The sequence below is a fragment of the Tetranychus urticae genome, chromosome 3 (assembly GCF_039701765.1).
Source record: "Tetranychus urticae isolate SD_2017Ah chromosome 3, NJAU_TeUrti_SD_1.0, whole genome shotgun sequence".
Classification (NCBI taxonomy): Eukaryota; Metazoa; Arthropoda; class Arachnida; order Trombidiformes; family Tetranychidae; genus Tetranychus; species Tetranychus urticae.
In genome coordinates, this window is record NC_142960.1 from 20997367 (window position 1) to 21014096 (window position 16730).

At 31.6% G+C, this 16730-nt stretch overlaps 2 protein-coding genes across 4 annotated transcripts; both read left to right on the top strand.

The window, feature by feature from the left end:
* Positions 1-8: 8 nt before the first annotated feature.
* On the top strand, positions 9-9357 carry LOC107364773 (putative ATP-dependent RNA helicase DHX34). 3 transcript variants are annotated; one of them, XR_016200011.1, is made up of 8 exons: positions 150-818; positions 2063-3873; positions 4095-4241; positions 6278-6522; positions 6740-6764; positions 6820-6861; positions 7111-7483; positions 8006-8595. XR_016200011.1 is itself a non-coding variant. In XM_089269503.1 (8 exons), the coding sequence occupies exons 1-8, from the start codon at positions 302-304 to the stop codon at positions 8316-8318; spliced, it is 3444 nt and encodes a 1147-aa protein (XP_089125629.1). In that variant the 5' UTR covers positions 150-301; the 3' UTR covers positions 8319-9357. The 3 variants fall into 3 exon arrangements, 2 of the variants coding, with proteins under 2 accessions (XP_015787689.3, XP_089125629.1); XM_089269503.1 differs by having other exon boundaries at positions 150-652; positions 737-818; positions 6740-6861; positions 8006-9357; XM_015932203.3 differs by having other exon boundaries at positions 9-818; positions 6740-6861; positions 8006-9357.
* Positions 9358-11085: 1728 nt separating this feature from the next.
* On the top strand, positions 11086-14761 carry LOC107364775 (uncharacterized). Its single transcript, XM_015932207.3, has 4 exons — positions 11086-11421; positions 11684-13422; positions 13589-13750; positions 13883-14761. Exons 2-4 carry the CDS (start codon positions 12109-12111, stop codon positions 14249-14251), a joined length of 1845 nt encoding a protein of 614 aa, XP_015787693.1. The 5' UTR covers positions 11086-11421; positions 11684-12108; the 3' UTR covers positions 14252-14761.
* The last annotated feature ends 1969 nt before the right edge of the window (positions 14762-16730 follow it).

The window sequence follows — 16730 nt, forward strand, 5'->3', positions numbered from 1 at the left end:
CATGTGTTACTGTTTTTGTTGAACATTGAATTGAACTGTCAATTTGATCATTAATTAATTTTCTTATACTTATAAATATACTGTTTTAAGGTCAACCTTACTAATAAAAAGTTTTTTGCATTTACAAGACCATTCTTTGTTTTGTTATAATTTGTTTTACATACAGATGTAGCTGTGATTTTACAATTTTCAATTTAAAGATTTGTGCCATTACATATTAAATGTTGGATATGCATCTTAATTAGTGTAATTTGTGCAATTGTTTTGTTCATCGTCTGTATCAGTGAATTATTTCAAAGTCATGCCACGAGATGGATCATCATCTTCAAAAAATTACAGTAAAAAGCATCACCAATCGTCAAGTTCATTCAGATATGAAGACCACAAACCATCTTTAAACCGAATGTTTTTCGGCCCTCGAGAAAAAATCTCGGTCGGAACTAAAGAGTATAATGACTTTTGGTTATTTTTGTCCAAATATTTACAAACACTGAACTCTGGAAAATCTCATGGTAACAATGCGGCCATCATTGAAAGGATGAAGGAAACGGTTGAAGCAGACTGGATGGACATTGATTACGTTATGAGATGTAAAGGAGCTCTCTTTAAAGATGATGAATATTACAGTCAGAATTCATTAACCAAGGAAAGGGTGAGTCAATTCAGAGATATTCTACTTTTATATCTCAATTTTTTAGAGAAAAAAAGACTCAAATTGCTTGAGAAATTAAAGCAGGACAAAGAAAATCTCCCAATTTTCAAATACAAACAAAATATACTGGACGCCTTAAAAACACACTCTGTGATATTAATTGCAGGTAATTTAATCTCTTTTACTTCAAAGTTAATTTCATTTTATATCAAATAAAAAAAGCAAAGAATCACCCAAATTGTAGAAGCTTAAAAAACGACTTTCTGTGTTTCCTATGAAATGTATCATCTTTTCAATCTCAATGAGGCCTAAAGATTGTATTTCGAGCAATTTGCACGGGAAAAAATATAACAAAAGACCAATGTTCCTAATTCATGACAATTTATCTTGTTAAATTGTTCAAATTATCTAAAGAAAGGTGATCATTTTTTTCAACATATCTCATTCAATATTTTACATACATTAGCCTTGCTTTTCACTTTTTGTTCATTGATCTCTATCTTAGCCATTAACTATGATTAAGTAGCGATGATGATGCAAATTAATTATGATAGCACCAGAGGTCGACTTGTTGCCAAAATTACAATTTGGTCCATGAATAACTCTATACACGAAGAGGAAAGGCAAAAAACAAAAATTCAGAGTTGACTCTATATCCATGATTATCATCATCAAGGAATCCTTTTCAGTAGTCAATGATAATACTTTTTGTGCGTAACTTTTTTTCCCTTTTCTTCTGTTCCTAATCGACTTTGACGATATCAGTTGAAGATTGACAGTCCACCCATCATTTCATCTTTTCCTAATTAAGAAACCACAAAATAGTATTCCATCTGTAATCGTCTACAAAATAAATGTTCAACAATAAAACGCGTAAAGTAAACTCAAAGGATTGAAGCAAAAAATGAGACAAAAATAATGGCTAATGTTTTTGCTTTACATTTTTCAATCAATACAATCAACCAAGCATAGTTTTTAATGATACATATTATTCAACATTTTATATTGTTCCGTTGTTAATAATGATGTCTAATTAGTTAACCTGACACTAATCAAATGAGGAGAAAAAAGTAAATTAACAAAAAAAGCGAGACAGACTTTCAAATGTCTATCAATGTAACAACAGAATGTAGAGTTTGACATTTTAAGCTAATTAATTTCCATTTAATAATCAGTCAAGATTGAAGTGATTAGCTAATAAGCAATTAATCAAGATATTTTGTTAATTTTGAAGGATATCAATATAATTAGATTACAAAAGGCCTCAATTTTTAAGTCAAGATACATTGAAACTTCAAGAACCAATTTTTTCTAAATTCATCTCAAGTTGAAATCGCTCAATATTTCAATCATAATTCATCATTTGATAAATTGCTGTTAATTGTTCATGATTATGTTTAAAATTTTCAGGTGACACTGGATGTGGTAAATCAACTCAAGTACCTCAATATTTACTAGAAGCTGGTTATACCAATATTGTGTGTACTCAACCTCGCCGGATCGCTTGTATTTCCTTGTGTAAACGCGTTTCTCAAGAAACTGCCGACACTTTTGGATCATTAATTGGTTATCAGATACGATTTGAAAAACATCGAACTCAAGAGACTCGAATTTTATTCATAACTGAAGGTTTAATGCTTCGTCAAGTAACTTCAGATCCACTTTTATCCAATTACAATGTAATCATTTTAGATGAAGTCCATGAGCGTCACCTAACTGTTGACTTTTTACTTGGCCTAATGAAATGTCTTCTCCTTCAACGGCCCAATGATTTGAAATTAATCTTAATGTCAGCAACAATCAATGTACAGCTTTTTTCTCAATATTTTGGTCTCTGTCCAATAATTGAAGTGTCCGGTCGTCTTTATCCCATCCAATTGTATTATCAACCAGTTTCTGAGCAATCATACAAACGCGGCACTCGAATCAATCCCGAACCTTATCTGCGTCTATTGAAAATGATTGATGACAAATATCCATCCAATGAACGTGGAGACGTCCTGATATTTCTGAGTGGCTTGACCGAGATAAATACCGTTGCTGAACACTGTAAACCGTATGCGGCTGAATCACGTCGATGGATAATATTATCACTTCACTCATCTCTGTCCATTGAGGAACAAGATCGAGTTTTTGACATTCCCCCAGAAGGTGTTCGTAAAGCAATACTGTCAACTAACATTGCCGAAACTTCTGTCACCATTGATGGAGTTCGCTTTGTAATTGATTCAGGCAAAGTAAAAGAGATGTCCTTTGATCCTGCTATTCGTATGGCTCGATTACAAGAGTTTTGGATTAGCAAGGCTTCAGCTGAACAACGCAAAGGTCGAGCTGGAAGGACTGGGCCAGGAGTCTGTTATCGACTTTACTCGTCAGCTTCCTTTGAAGAAATGCCTTCATATTCAACACCCGAGATTCATCGAGTTCCTCTCGACTGTTTATTGCTTCGAATGATTGAAATGGGCCTTCCAGATGTAACTAAATTTCCTTTCCTTGAACCTCCAAGTGAATCGTCCATTGATCAAGCTTTAATCAGTCTGAAGGAGAATGGTGCTTTAACAGATACAAATGACGAGGAAGGAGTTAGCATTACTTCAATGGGTCGGATGTTGGCCAAGCTTCCTGTTGAGATTGTTATTGGTAAAATGCTTATTTTAGGTTCCATGTTTAATCTAGTTGAACCAATTATATCATTAGGAGCCTGTCTTTCAGTTCAATCACCATTAACTCAAAAAAGTTATTCCCATATTGACTGTATTGAGGCACGAAGAGGACTTGAATGTTCACAAGGTGATCCTTTTTTGCTACTCAGAGCTTACAATGAATGGTTAACAATTAAAAGCTCTGGATCAGAGGATTCAAGGAAATGGTGTAAGAGAAGAGGCTTTGAAGAGCAGCGATTTTACGAGATTACCAAATTGAGGAAACAATTTCGAGATATTATCAAAGAGTCAGGTCTTTATTTCATTGATAGTTCAGGATGTGCCGATGAATTGTCAATGAAAGGACAGAGAACAGCAGCGGAAAGAATCAAGCGACACGGTGAATTAAGACAGTTAAGGTCGTTGAAAAGGCAACTTGAATCTGCAGGACCAAAGAAACGTAAAATGTTGAAAATAAATTTTGATGGAGAGCTTGAAGATGATCACGATGAAACAATGGAAGATTATGATCTTAAAGAGATTGATTTCAGATTATCATATAATGATCGCCAAATTGAGGTAAGTTATCAATTAATATGTCTTTATAAATGAAATGAAATCATTTGCATGTTTGTCAATGATAAAAAGCAATAGATTTAGATTGAGCTCAATATAAACAATTTGAATCACGTTCATATTTTTAAAAATTTATTCAATGGCAAAATTGAAACGACAACTTCAATAATCAAATTCACCAAGCTATGGATCTATATTGAATTTTATTTTCATTTACTTTTCAGGCTTTAAAAAGTTCCAGTAAAGCTTTCAAAGGAAAAGACATGATTTTGATGAAAGTTATACTCTCCAGTGGATTGTATCCACAATTAGCGCTTCCAGATGAGCACAATTCATTCAAGAAAGATTCCGATCAGCTTTTCCATACAAAGGTGAGTAAAATAATGGATCAGTTGAACAGAGTTGAAATACAGGAAAAAGCAAGTCTCTTCATCCAATCCAGTTTTTTCAAGATGATGAGGAAAAGTGAAAGTATATCCTATATCTAAGCCCATTTTGATCATCTTTGAGTATAATAAGAGCAACAAAAAAGGCAAACCTATACAATGTACATCACTTATACAGAGTGTTTCACAAGTCACATCATGGATAAAATTAAGCATAAGGACTCACAGTTACGGCTAAAATGTTATACAAATTGAAAGTGACAAACCATTGACAATGGGTAAGATAACGAGACAACTGGGATAACAATGTTAACACTACAAATTGGACACAATTAAGACAGCACAGCTAAAAAATTCAGATACAAATTAAAATTGTTATATAATTGGTGGACAAAATGACTTGGCCTAAAGGCATCATTTTATTAGTTAACAAATTTACAATCCAAATGCCAAGCTCCAATTTTATGTGCTTAACAAACGATTTGTTCAATGAAGCGACTGAAAAATGTGCACTGATTTGCATTAGTGAAAATATTAAATCATTCACTAAATCAAAACAATTGTAGATGATTGCACTTAGGCAAGAGTTGAGCTATCAGATTAAAACGTTAAAAAACTGAATGAAATTCAGAAAAGTCATCTAAATTGATTCCGAGTTCAGTGTAAATATCTTAAGATTTTAGGAAAATGATGTGAGTTTGGATCGAAAATTAAATGAGTAAAAATGGACAGAAATTCTGATCCAGAATATGATAGTTTCGCAGCAATTTAATCAAACACAACTCTAGATGAAGCAATGTTTGACTTGGAATGAGTTTTCAATCAATAAAATGAAAAATTTTAATCATCTCTTAAGAAATCGTTTTAATTGAGCCTAATTTTTCTGAACACTTGAGTAGTTAATCCGTAAGTAGACATTAGAGGAAATATTGAAACTCAACAATTTTATTTTGCACAGAAAAATTGTCAATTTAATTGTTAAACATGAATGATAACTTTCAACTGTTACACTAATGATAATACACTTTACAATTTGTTTACTTTCTTCTTTACTCAATAGCTAAAAGTAGAGCAAATTTAGTGAAAATAACTGTATTTCTCATCGTTCAAGTGTCTTCACGCTTTATTATTTACACCAAAACTTAAACTTGATTGTGTTGGTATTATTTCATGTATTTGTGGTATTGTGTGTTTAACTTGTTCCTCTTTTTATGTTTGCATTGGGAAAATTGAAAAGGTCAGTTGATTGAACAGGAAAACCTAAGATTGGTCAAGATGAACAGTAACTGGAGATTGTAACAAAAAAAGATGTAAAGAAAAGTGAAATGTTTTATTCAGTGAAGGGGAAGAAAATACATTTTTTTTAAAGAAATATCCGGATGGTGGTTATGCATAGGAATAATCACATAATCATCTCTTTCAACTTCAACTTGATCTTCTTCCTTCTCCTCTTCATAATCATCATCATCACCAATAACAAAGAAATCGTTGCTTTTTATATCAAACATTTTTCTTTTCCCTCTTTTTTGCCTTACAAGATGACCCAATGGTCAGAAGATCTTCACGTCTTTTTTTGCTTTGTTGTTGGTTATTGTTACTTAATGTTAACTCTTGACAGAGACATTTTCATAAAAAAATATGATAAACTCTTTTCCTTTTCTTACCAATTTATCATCAACCTGATTATAATAATGGTTAATATTATTCCCAAGTTAATTTTATTTTACATTCAACTCAGAGCTTACCAAGACTGGAAGGCTTCAGAGTGTAACTCTCAAGTTATCATGAAAGGCATAGTTATTATCATCATCAATCCATCTTATTTGCTTCATGCTTTTTGACAAAAACATGAATAATCATTGACCTTTATTATTATCTTGCCTTATTCACTGTCCCCTTTCAATAGTCCCTGAATGATTTACAAGTGACTCAAATACTTGATAAAATACGCACAAATATACAAAACCCATCATATCATTAACTGATAAACTAATTTTTATTCATTTTTCATTTGTTAATAGGGTAAACCATTTGTGGTCCTCCATCCAAATAGTGTCTACGCCTTGGATCCGGATTTGCTTCGTCTGAATGATAGATCAGCATCAACCAAGGAAAAGGGAATTGAAAGCTGTAAACATTGTCTTTTGGCTTACCTTTTGCTACTGGAAACAACCAAACCTTACTTGGTTAACTGCCTAAAGGTTCCAGCCTTACACACATTGCTACTTTTTGCCAACTCAATTGATACTAATTCAGATTTAACAAGGTATTTCAAACCTGATCCTGTTCAGATTATAGTCGATGGTTAAAGCTGATAAAGTCAACATTTCAACTTTTCATCGTCACTCGTAAAGAAGAAATGATTGATTCGTTAACTAGCCATTGACTATAATAGTAAATCATTTGTAAATAATATTTCCTTCTCTCATTTCCTTTTCTCTTTCATTCTCATCCATTCATTACTCACATTATCATCTTATTAGACTTGTTTTCGACAAATGGATTGAGGTACGTTTATCGCCCAACAGTTTTCCTGAAAATTTTTTATCAACTTCTATTCAAGTTCGTGATTTATGGCTAAATCTTTTAACAAAAGTATTTCAGGGTAAGTTTATCATTATCATTATAACCACCATAATCATCATCAGTAGCTTTACTTTTTTTTAACTTTTTTTTCATTTAACTAACCTATCAACACTTTCAATCTTATTCAATTGTGTACAAGTTTTTTTACTTTCTCCTTCCCTGTTACACTTTTCACCATTAATATTATTTTTTTAATGTTATTTCTTTAATTTTCTTCCCTCTTTATGGTTAATGCTGATATCAAACAAAATGCTGAAATAATCCACAGAATCATTAGATCAAGAAGCTAATGATGAAGATACAAATGATACTTTTGCTGGTAAAGAGTTTAGCCCGGAAATATTACAAATGAAACATAGACTGAACAAGATTATCGATCAATTTTTATCAACTGAGATTCCGTTTACAATTAAAAGACTTGTAGCTGCCGATGTAACCAATTTATACAAAAAATGTGAACAAGAATCAAAGGATAAATCAGGCGAAAAGGTTGACGAAACAATCAAAGTGAAAAAGGAGACCAAAAAGATTGAACCAAAGGTTGAAATAAAGTCGGAAAAAATTGATAAATTATTGGATAGCAATGCAATCATTTCAGATAAAGGAGGAATAAAAGTAAATCACTATTTAACATACAATTGGTAAGTTGGTAAACACACAAACAAATAGCATACAAATGATCATCAATCAATAAATAGTAAAGTTATTTATTATGTAAAAAGATTGATTGAGAGTTTATGATTTTATAACCTTTTCTTGTGTACTTTTACATTATTTTTACTCTATTATTTCCATGATAATCATGATAAAGAAGTAATTCACATGTAATCTCTAACCCGTTAATCTTTTAAAGACTCTTGTGTCAATATAATCAACACCAACAACTCTTACAATCAATCCTTTTATAAAACTTTGCTATAAACATAACCCCTTAAGATAACAGTTTATGTAAAGTGACTTTTAAATGTTAAACGTTTTTTTTAATATTTACACTTTTTCTCATTCTTTAATCCACTCTTCACCCTTTCACACTCCATCATGATAATAATCATTATAACCTCATCTTTACACATTATAAATAATTGAATTTGCTTTTGGCAAAACTGTAAATAACATTTTTCTAACCATGTTTTACAAACTCTTTTTTTTGTCTCTCTTTTCAGTCTATCCGATAATGACATTTCCAAGGATTGTTACATTAAAAAGACTTGGCAATGTTTAAATTGTAATAAAGAAATGGTAACAACTCTATTAGATGAGATTCGTCATAAAGAGAAATGTTTTTCTTCCAATATCGCCTCAAGCAGTGGAATGATTCAACAGCAAGATGATTGCTCATCAAGTGGAACCTCAATCTCAACTAAATCATCAAAAGATCCACTGGCAAAGAAATATTCATGCGAATTGTGTCAGCAAACATTATATTTATCATCCATTGATATAGTTAAACACATTCGAAGCCACAAAGTCAATTAAGGAAAACAAAGGAAAATGTTTAATTTACATTATCACCATCATTCCCATAACTGATTTACATTGTAATCAAGTTGTATTTTTTGCTCATCTTTTAAGTCAAACATTTAGCAACTATTTTCATAACCCATGGCTTCTATGTAATTGATTGTAATATTGATTTGTAAAACCTTGTTATTACGATTAACTGTAAACTACATTTTAAATGTTAATGTTAATCATTGTAACAAGAACAAAATTAATCTTGTAATTTGTATGTAATATAAGATTCGCCTTTCCATACCATTGTTGTCAGTTTGAAACAAGAGTATAAGTGATAATACACAAATCACTTTTATTATAATGAAAATCCAGAAAGGACAAAAGCAAGGATCCCTCGAGAGCTTTTATTGAGCTCTTCTGCATCTTTATATTCATCATCCTCATCTTCATCTTCAACCTTCATCTCGCTGATACTGGGGAAAAAATTATCATCCAAAAAAGAGTCTGTAATAGGAATTTGATGATAATAATATCGGAAACATTTTTATTAATATTAATTTGTATACACAGCCATATGTCGATTATTGCCTTTACACACAATTTTTACTTGTTTTATTGTGGTTACAATTTTAAGTATTGGTAAAAATAATAGTGACAAAAGATGCTTGTCTTCCCTCTCTACGGGCCAAAACCACTGCTACTTCTGTTGCTGCTGTTTTCACCTTCACCTTTGTTACCTTTCAACTGTGTAAAGTGAAGTGGTTGAGGGTGGTTTTTTTTGTGCTCTCGTAATACCTCCCAGTGACTAGGGAATAGCAGGAGATCAGCATCAATAACACTACACCAATAGACACATGAATGGTAAACTTAAAAGATGACTCTTTATTCCAGTTTCACGGCCAATAAACATGGTTTTGTATTTCTCTTTTCACTTTCGCCATTTTCATTATTACATTCATCAATTGTTATCCTTTAATCAATCAACCATAACAAGTTAATCATAAAAATGTTTACCATTATGATGATCATATTTAATCAAATAAATTCACTTGACTCACAATTAGTCTCCAATTCAGTCTTTTAATCTGTACAATTTTTTGCCTCAATTTTAACCCAAACTGTTTCTTACCTTACAAGCCAAATTCATTTGGTTACATCTGTTATATTTTTTTCATTTTTCTCTCTATATTTTAACTATTATATCAAGTTGCATGATTTGATAAGTTAATGATAACAATAGAGACACTAATCAACATTTTTCACTGTAAATCAAGTTGAACAATATCAATGTACAAGTAAAATTCACAATAAAAAACTACTCCTTGAAACTTAAACCTGAAATTTCAAACTACAGTTTTATTCAATAGTTTCTTTGTATTCAATCTATTCAGCTAACTTAGTTAAATTATTTTGATCGTTAATTCTATTTATTGATATAAATTTAATTCCAATCGGAATGAAAAACTCGTATTATAACAAATAAAATGGTGAACAAATTGTAATATCCAATAATGTATCTAAATGACATGATTATGTTAGCTTTAACATCAAGTGTAAAGACTAAGAGTAAATGTAATGATGGATAATAATAAAAATAATAATGGTGATGATGAATTTATATGAATAATAAGATGAAGTTATGAATAAAAACTAGAATAATGTAAAAACTGTTATGAATGATGGATAAACTTAAAGAAAAGACAAGAAGAAATGATGATGATGATGTTTATGATGAGCCACAGTAGACAAAAAAGCATAACAAGATTTACATTATTGTTTGAATTGTTGGAAGCATGAAATTTATTCCAAATGCAGTTACAAATGTCGATCATATTATTGTGTATAAAAATGTTGATTATGATTTTGATTATGATAATAATTTGTTCAAAAGACACAATAAACTGGATAAAGAGTAACTCATTAGACATAAAATATTTGATCATCAAAGTAAAGGCTTCAAAATAAGATAACAAGATGGCGATGTCCGCACAGATTAGCGGGAATCTTAAATCGTGGGAAAAAAGGGAAAGTAAAAATCGGCAAAAAAAATGATCAGAATCTGAATTATTATCGTTATAACCGACAGGGTGAAACTAATTTCTAGTTTAACAGCAACTTTAACATTATAAATGTAACAAGACGTGAAGGAAAGGAGGAAAGAGTGGGAATGATATGGAGTGTGATGTGATTAAGATGATTGGATCAAGTGAACAAAATTGGTTAAGCTTTACGATCAAATCTTATTTAAACTGATTTACATTGCTTTAAGCAAGGGATGGAAAGATGGAAGATAAAATGATGATAAAAGAAGATTTGATAGAAGATAATTTGATCATGGATGTAATTGTTTTGGCCTTACACTTTGCTTCAATCACTTTTATCCTCTCAGGATGATCCAGAGACTTAGCTCGATATCCATTTGTTTGATGGTTCACTGAACATTTCTTACACTTTCCCATTTCATGTTTTTTTATCACCATAACCATCACCATAATCACAATCATAATCATAAACATAATCACAGTTATAATCAAGATCACCACTGAAAAGAAGAGCTTTCCTTTATAGAAACGTTCCGCATTAACATGTTTATATTAATATTAGCTTTTAGGTTATCATCTTTCCTCCTCAACTTAATATTTATCAAATAATTAAATTGTATCTTTTCGAATATTAAGTGGATAAATAACCAGAATAAAATATCTTAACCTTCGGTGATATAAATTTACAATTTACAATAAATAATGTACATTAAACACTTGTCCAATTCAAGCTGAGCGCTCAATTGTTGTTGTTGCTTATAATGCGTCTTAAGCTATTTTTTACTCTATTTTTGATTCATTACCAAGAAGTGCTTATTCATTACATTGACCTCGGATTGATTATAATTATTCAGTAGATTAAAGTGAATTTACTTTTTATCCGAGAACATGGAAGTTTCCAAGAGGAAGCAACCAAATTGATCTTCAAGTGAAACAGTCTTTCTGATTGGTTGAGATGTTTGCTTGGTCTTGGCAAGAAATGAGCAACTCAACTGTTTTGATGCATCCAGACGAAATCTTGAAGAATCTATCATGAAGGCGAAAAGATGAATACGAGGATGTTTATATTATTATGATTTTGGGTAAGTAGAAACAGAGAAGAAATCTCATCCATTGTAATATTGAAGATTCAATGCAATGGAGCCTAGAAACTGCAACATTTGAATAATTAGAAATCAGTGTTTCCAATGTTTTGGTGTGTTTATCTTAGCATTGAATTTCACAATTTTATTGTTGAATAATGATGAAATGGGTTGAGTCTGATTCTGTTCACTTCAATGTTTTCACAGAGATGCTCATGACAATCATAATACAATTTGAATGTTTCTCTTTTCACGCCTTTAGATCATACCAACAGCATCTTAAGATGGATACCAACTCCTGGGACGTTTTTTCCTCCGCCTTCTTCACCTCCTCTTTTCATCATCATCTTCATTTTTATCACCTCTGCTTTCTTCATCTTCAAATCACAATCTTAACATTGTATATCTACTCAAGGATTGTTTTTTAAACATTGTGATTCTAAAATACAAAAACATATTTAATCAGGGTTGTAACCACTAATTGTTATCTCTTAATTTAAATTGATACAATTGATGAGTTTGATGAAAAGAGGATGATGGTAAAGATGATTTGGATGTGCAGTTAAATAAAGTTAAACGAGGATAGAGAAGAAGAAGAAGCTTTCAGAAGTGACAAAGTAGGAGGAGAAGGAGGAGGATTGATAAAAGTATAGATTGGAGGAGGAAGAGGAGAAAGCGAGAAAAGTGATGAGGATGGAGTATAATTGCAATAGTCCGATGAGACCATCTGTCCTAACATCATCTTCATCGCCATCAGGATCAGGATCAACAGAATCATTGGAAGCCCAGCGAGATGAATCTAGTACATTTGAAAGGCCAAATTCAGTGATTAACATTGACTCAAATATTATCAACAGTCACAATAGTAACAATAAAGACAACAATAACAACAACAATGATGGTAATATTAATGATAAAGATGATAATGGTGAAACAAGTGGCAACAGTTTGCTGACTTGTCAACAATATCAAAACACCAACGACAAAACCAACAACAATTCCGGTGGTAATGGTTTAGAATCAACTCCATTGAATGTTACATCTTTAAAAGTTGTCCAAGGAGTAACATTAAATAATGAGAATCAACCATCAACCAGTTTAAATCGTCATAAAAACCATCAACATGTACTTCGACAAACTATGGTTCGAGCTTCCCTTACCATGAAACATCATTCCCATCAACATCAACTACATCAACAGCAAAATCATCAACTATTACATTTAAATCATCATTCACTAACCAATTTTACCTCTTCACCTGCTTCAATTATTTCAAATAGTTCATCGTCTGTTGTAGCATCGCTTAATAATCTTATAATGGAGGGACTTGTTCATAGTCATGGTCATCATCACCATCACCATCATTTAATCACACCAACAGCAGGAACAACTTCTTCACTTGTGATTCCAAGTCATCATTCTCATCTCAACATTCATCCTCATTCTCATCATCATTCAATTTTAAATAATAATACAAGTTTAAATGAACCGCCAACTTGCCCATCACCGCCCTCTACTACTGATGGTGATTCATTAATTGAACCGCTTAACAGTGATGACAATACTTCGGATCGTAAATTGATTGAATTTAATGTTAATAATAATAATAATGGTAATAATGGACCTTTATCGTCGCTAACCAATTATCCTAAGTTAAACAATACTGTAGCAAACGGTAATCCATCAAATAGTGTTCATCATCATCAGCTTATCCACAGTGTAAATCATCTTACCAATAATCAAAATGGAGTATCTGCAATGTTGGTCGGTCAATCCAATGGTAACCTTGCAGATGAAAGTGAATTTTGTATCAAATCGTCATCATATCATTCATTTATAAATAATAAAAGATGTTCCTCGCCCGTTGTTGACTGTGAAAACAATTATGAGACAACAATAAAACATGAAACTGGATGTTTACCCGTTACTTCCAAGAAGATGCGTCAAGCAAAGACAGTAAGCAATACTTTTGCTTCTATGGAATCAGGAGGATCAACCAAGGTAGAAAAGTTAACAGTAAACAATTTGTTTATCTGTTTTTTCTTTCTCTTTCTTTCCTTTCCTTTTTGCTACCTTTTTTTCATCTTCTTTCTTCCCTCTTCCTTTTCCTCTTGCATCAACCTTATTCCTTTACCACTTGAACCCTTTCACTGTTGCCAAATTATAGGTCAGATTGAGTATCAATGCAAGGGAAAGAAGACGAATGCATGATCTAAACGACGCATTGGATGAACTGCGATCTGTTATTCCTTATGCTCATTCACCTTCTGTTAGGAAATTATCGAAAATTGCAACTCTTCTTTTGGCCAAAAACTATATCCTTATGCAGGTAAATATTTAAAAGCATTGAAAATATTACATAAAGTCAGAAACTGTTTGCCAGCAATCATTTATCATTACTGGTGACTTTTTTAGCTCTTCATTGTTCAGTTTCATTTATTGCATGTTTTTAATTTGGTAGGCTAACGCATTGGAAGAACTTCGAAGGATAATAACTTTCATGAATCAATCAGGAATTCCCTTACCACCAGGAATGGCTGCTGCTTGTGCTGCTGCAGCATCGATACCTTCATTAACAAATCCATTTAATGGTGAACCTCCAGCAAATTTTAATCAAAATCAAGCTCGTCCATCAATAGGACTTAACGGATCTTTACCAATACCATCGAATAAAAGTTCTACTGATCTTGCCAGTTTACCCAGCAATGTTAATGCTATTAACGATTGTGGTTCACCATTGACTCCAATTGCTGGGTTAATTGACCGTTCAGTGGTGGATAAATTGGCTCCAGTGGGCCCGATTAATTGCTCACAAAGGAATGATAAATAAATTTATAGTTGATCATTACAAGGATAAAGGATATTTCAGATGTTATTCATTATCTGACAGTATAGAAAAAAAAATCATTTTATATTCAATTATAACTGAACTCAATCTGATTTACTATAAAATAATGTAACAACTTGAAATTTTCAGTTTCAAACAAATCTTAGAGATTTATCTAGCCTGTCATCAGCTTTATCATATTGAAATCAGTTTGATATCCAATTTTAATCTTTTTACTCTCAATTTTCATCTAAATCTTGTTAATCTGGGAATGAAAATGAAATCTAAACAAACTTACAATTTGATGTTTAGCTGTTCAAATAGGCTTGATCGTTATGCATAAGCTGCTAATCAATTACAATCAACCCGCAAATTCCTCACCATTAACATCATCATTAAAGCATCTTTAAATGAACATCAAACTTAAAGTTTAATCCTCATCAATACCATGATTCTCACCATTAACACTGTGATTTTATTTCCACTATAATATAAACCTATGTTCAACTTTCATTATATTATTACACTCGACTTTATGCCTTTTAATTAGGTTAATTGTGTTATCCGAGTAAGTAAAAAACGTGTCAACATACACACACACAAAACGTTACAGAGACGCGTGTTGAGGCCCAAAAATACAACATCTCTCATCCTCTTTTCATCATCTTTCAACAATCTTCTTCCTTTCATCTTCCCAACTTGTTTCTTTTTTTGTCAATAGTTAAACAATTTTAATGGTTTTAAGCTTAATATCTTTGTGATGTCCATTTGGTTTCCCTCTTCACACCATAACAATTTAATCATTTTTTCACACTCATTTTACCTGGTCTTTCCATCTTCATCATCCTTCTCTCCATTATTCTCATCATCACTCATCTCATACTTTCCTTACAACAAGAGCAAAAAAAACGATTTCCACTCCCATTTTTCTGATACACATTTCCACATGATTAATGCTTTGATCGATTAATTGTGACTTTTTTCACACTAGTTAACCATTGATCCTATTATAATCCATAGCAAAAAAAGATGAACTTCCAGATAGCCAGGATAAAATGGAGAGAGAAAAGTGTGAATAAAAAAGTGAAAACGCGTTTAACTTAAATCATTTTTATTGATTTAACAATTTAAAAACCACATCACAATGTTATTATGCCTTTAAACGACCCCTAACATCATCATTATCATAATCATTTTAGCCACTTTTCCCTGAAAATCAAATGAAAATCAAGTAAATCACTTTACAAACCATAACCATTGATCTAAACTGAACAGATTATCACATAATTATTAGCAAAAATGAAGACCAGATAATTAATTGACAATTCAAGTTTCCCTTCATGTTATCAGAAAATTTGATTCATTCCTATTCATATGAAAAGCTATCAAAATTATTGTTCAGTTATGGATAGGATTAAAATGATCAATTGGTTTGGTTAAAAGATCATATTCAGTTGCTATCTACTTCTCACTTTTACATGATATAAAAGGAATTGAATTGTCCTCCGCTTTTTGTAGACAATTTACTGACCAGTTAATGGGACAAGGATTGATAGGTAAGTTAAGTGTTTTGAAAAGATTAAGATTAGGGTCACTTTTTCGGGGAGGCTTCAAGGGATCCATCTTTATGTATAACAATCAAGTTAATATTTGGTCTTTTCAATCATTTTGAAACGCCTCTTTTTGCTGGCCACAAGGCAAACACTCCATAAATATAATAATAAATAACAATAATCATATTAATAGTAATCATCTTAAATGGTTTATCATCAGTTATTAAATTGTGAGAAGACAAAAATGTAACTTTCCTTCAATTGCTATAATAATGATAGACAATTTTGTGTTGACAGAAAAAAAACTCAACACACACAAAAAAGTGGATTGATTTTCATTCAATCAGGATTTTCCAGGCTTTAGTTGAGCTTCACTCCTCATCATCTTTATCGTTCATTGATAAATCTATACTGGAATTAAAATCTTGTACATTTATCACGATAACTGTTTGTCTACGGCTTTTCACAAAATGATATTCATTTGATCGCACAAACATTTTGACAACTAATACGGATAAATTTATATTTGTCTTCATTGTTTGCTTTGGAAAAGACTTTTTTTCATTATAACTAAGAGAATCAGGATGGATGATGATAAAAAGTTTATTACAATTAATGTAAATCACATCAACTTGATCTATTCAATTCCATTTAATCTGTCAATTACTTTTCCTCCTTTCCAGTCGCTCTTCTGGCCACTGTCTTCATCTGCTTTATGTCCATCCAATTAATTGAATCACACCGAGTTAGAAATGCAAAACAATAACATGAATAATGTAATTAAATTCAGTTATCTTGTCCAGCCATTTAATTTACTCTGTTCATTTGAAATAGGATTGAGGGTGAGGATTAAAAAAGGATAAGCTCTGTTTTCCACTTGTAAAGTTGTTTCTTGAAAGAGGCCAACAAACAATGATCATGTCAACAGA

What these genes read in the sequence shown, in the direction of transcription:
- LOC107364773 (XM_015932203.3), top strand. Translation starts at nt 302, where the DNA reads ATGCCACGAGATGGATCATCATCTTCAAAAAATTACAGTAAAAAGCAT. An exon ending in ATAATGATCGCCAAATTGAG is followed by an intron (nt 3,874 to 4,094) that starts GTAAGTTATCAA and finishes TTTACTTTTCAG; the next exon opens with GCTTTAAAAAGTTCCAGTAA. An exon ending in TTTAACAAAAGTATTTCAGG is followed by an intron (nt 6,862 to 7,110) that starts GTAAGTTTATCA and finishes AATAATCCACAG; the next exon opens with AATCATTAGATCAAGAAGCT.
- LOC107364775 (XM_015932207.3), top strand. Translation starts at nt 12,109, where the DNA reads ATGAGGATGGAGTATAATTGCAATAGTCCGATGAGACCATCTGTCCTA. An exon ending in AATCAGGAGGATCAACCAAG is followed by an intron (nt 13,423 to 13,588) that starts GTAGAAAAGTTA and finishes GCCAAATTATAG; the next exon opens with GTCAGATTGAGTATCAATGC. An exon ending in AAAACTATATCCTTATGCAG is followed by an intron (nt 13,751 to 13,882) that starts GTAAATATTTAA and finishes TTAATTTGGTAG; the next exon opens with GCTAACGCATTGGAAGAACT.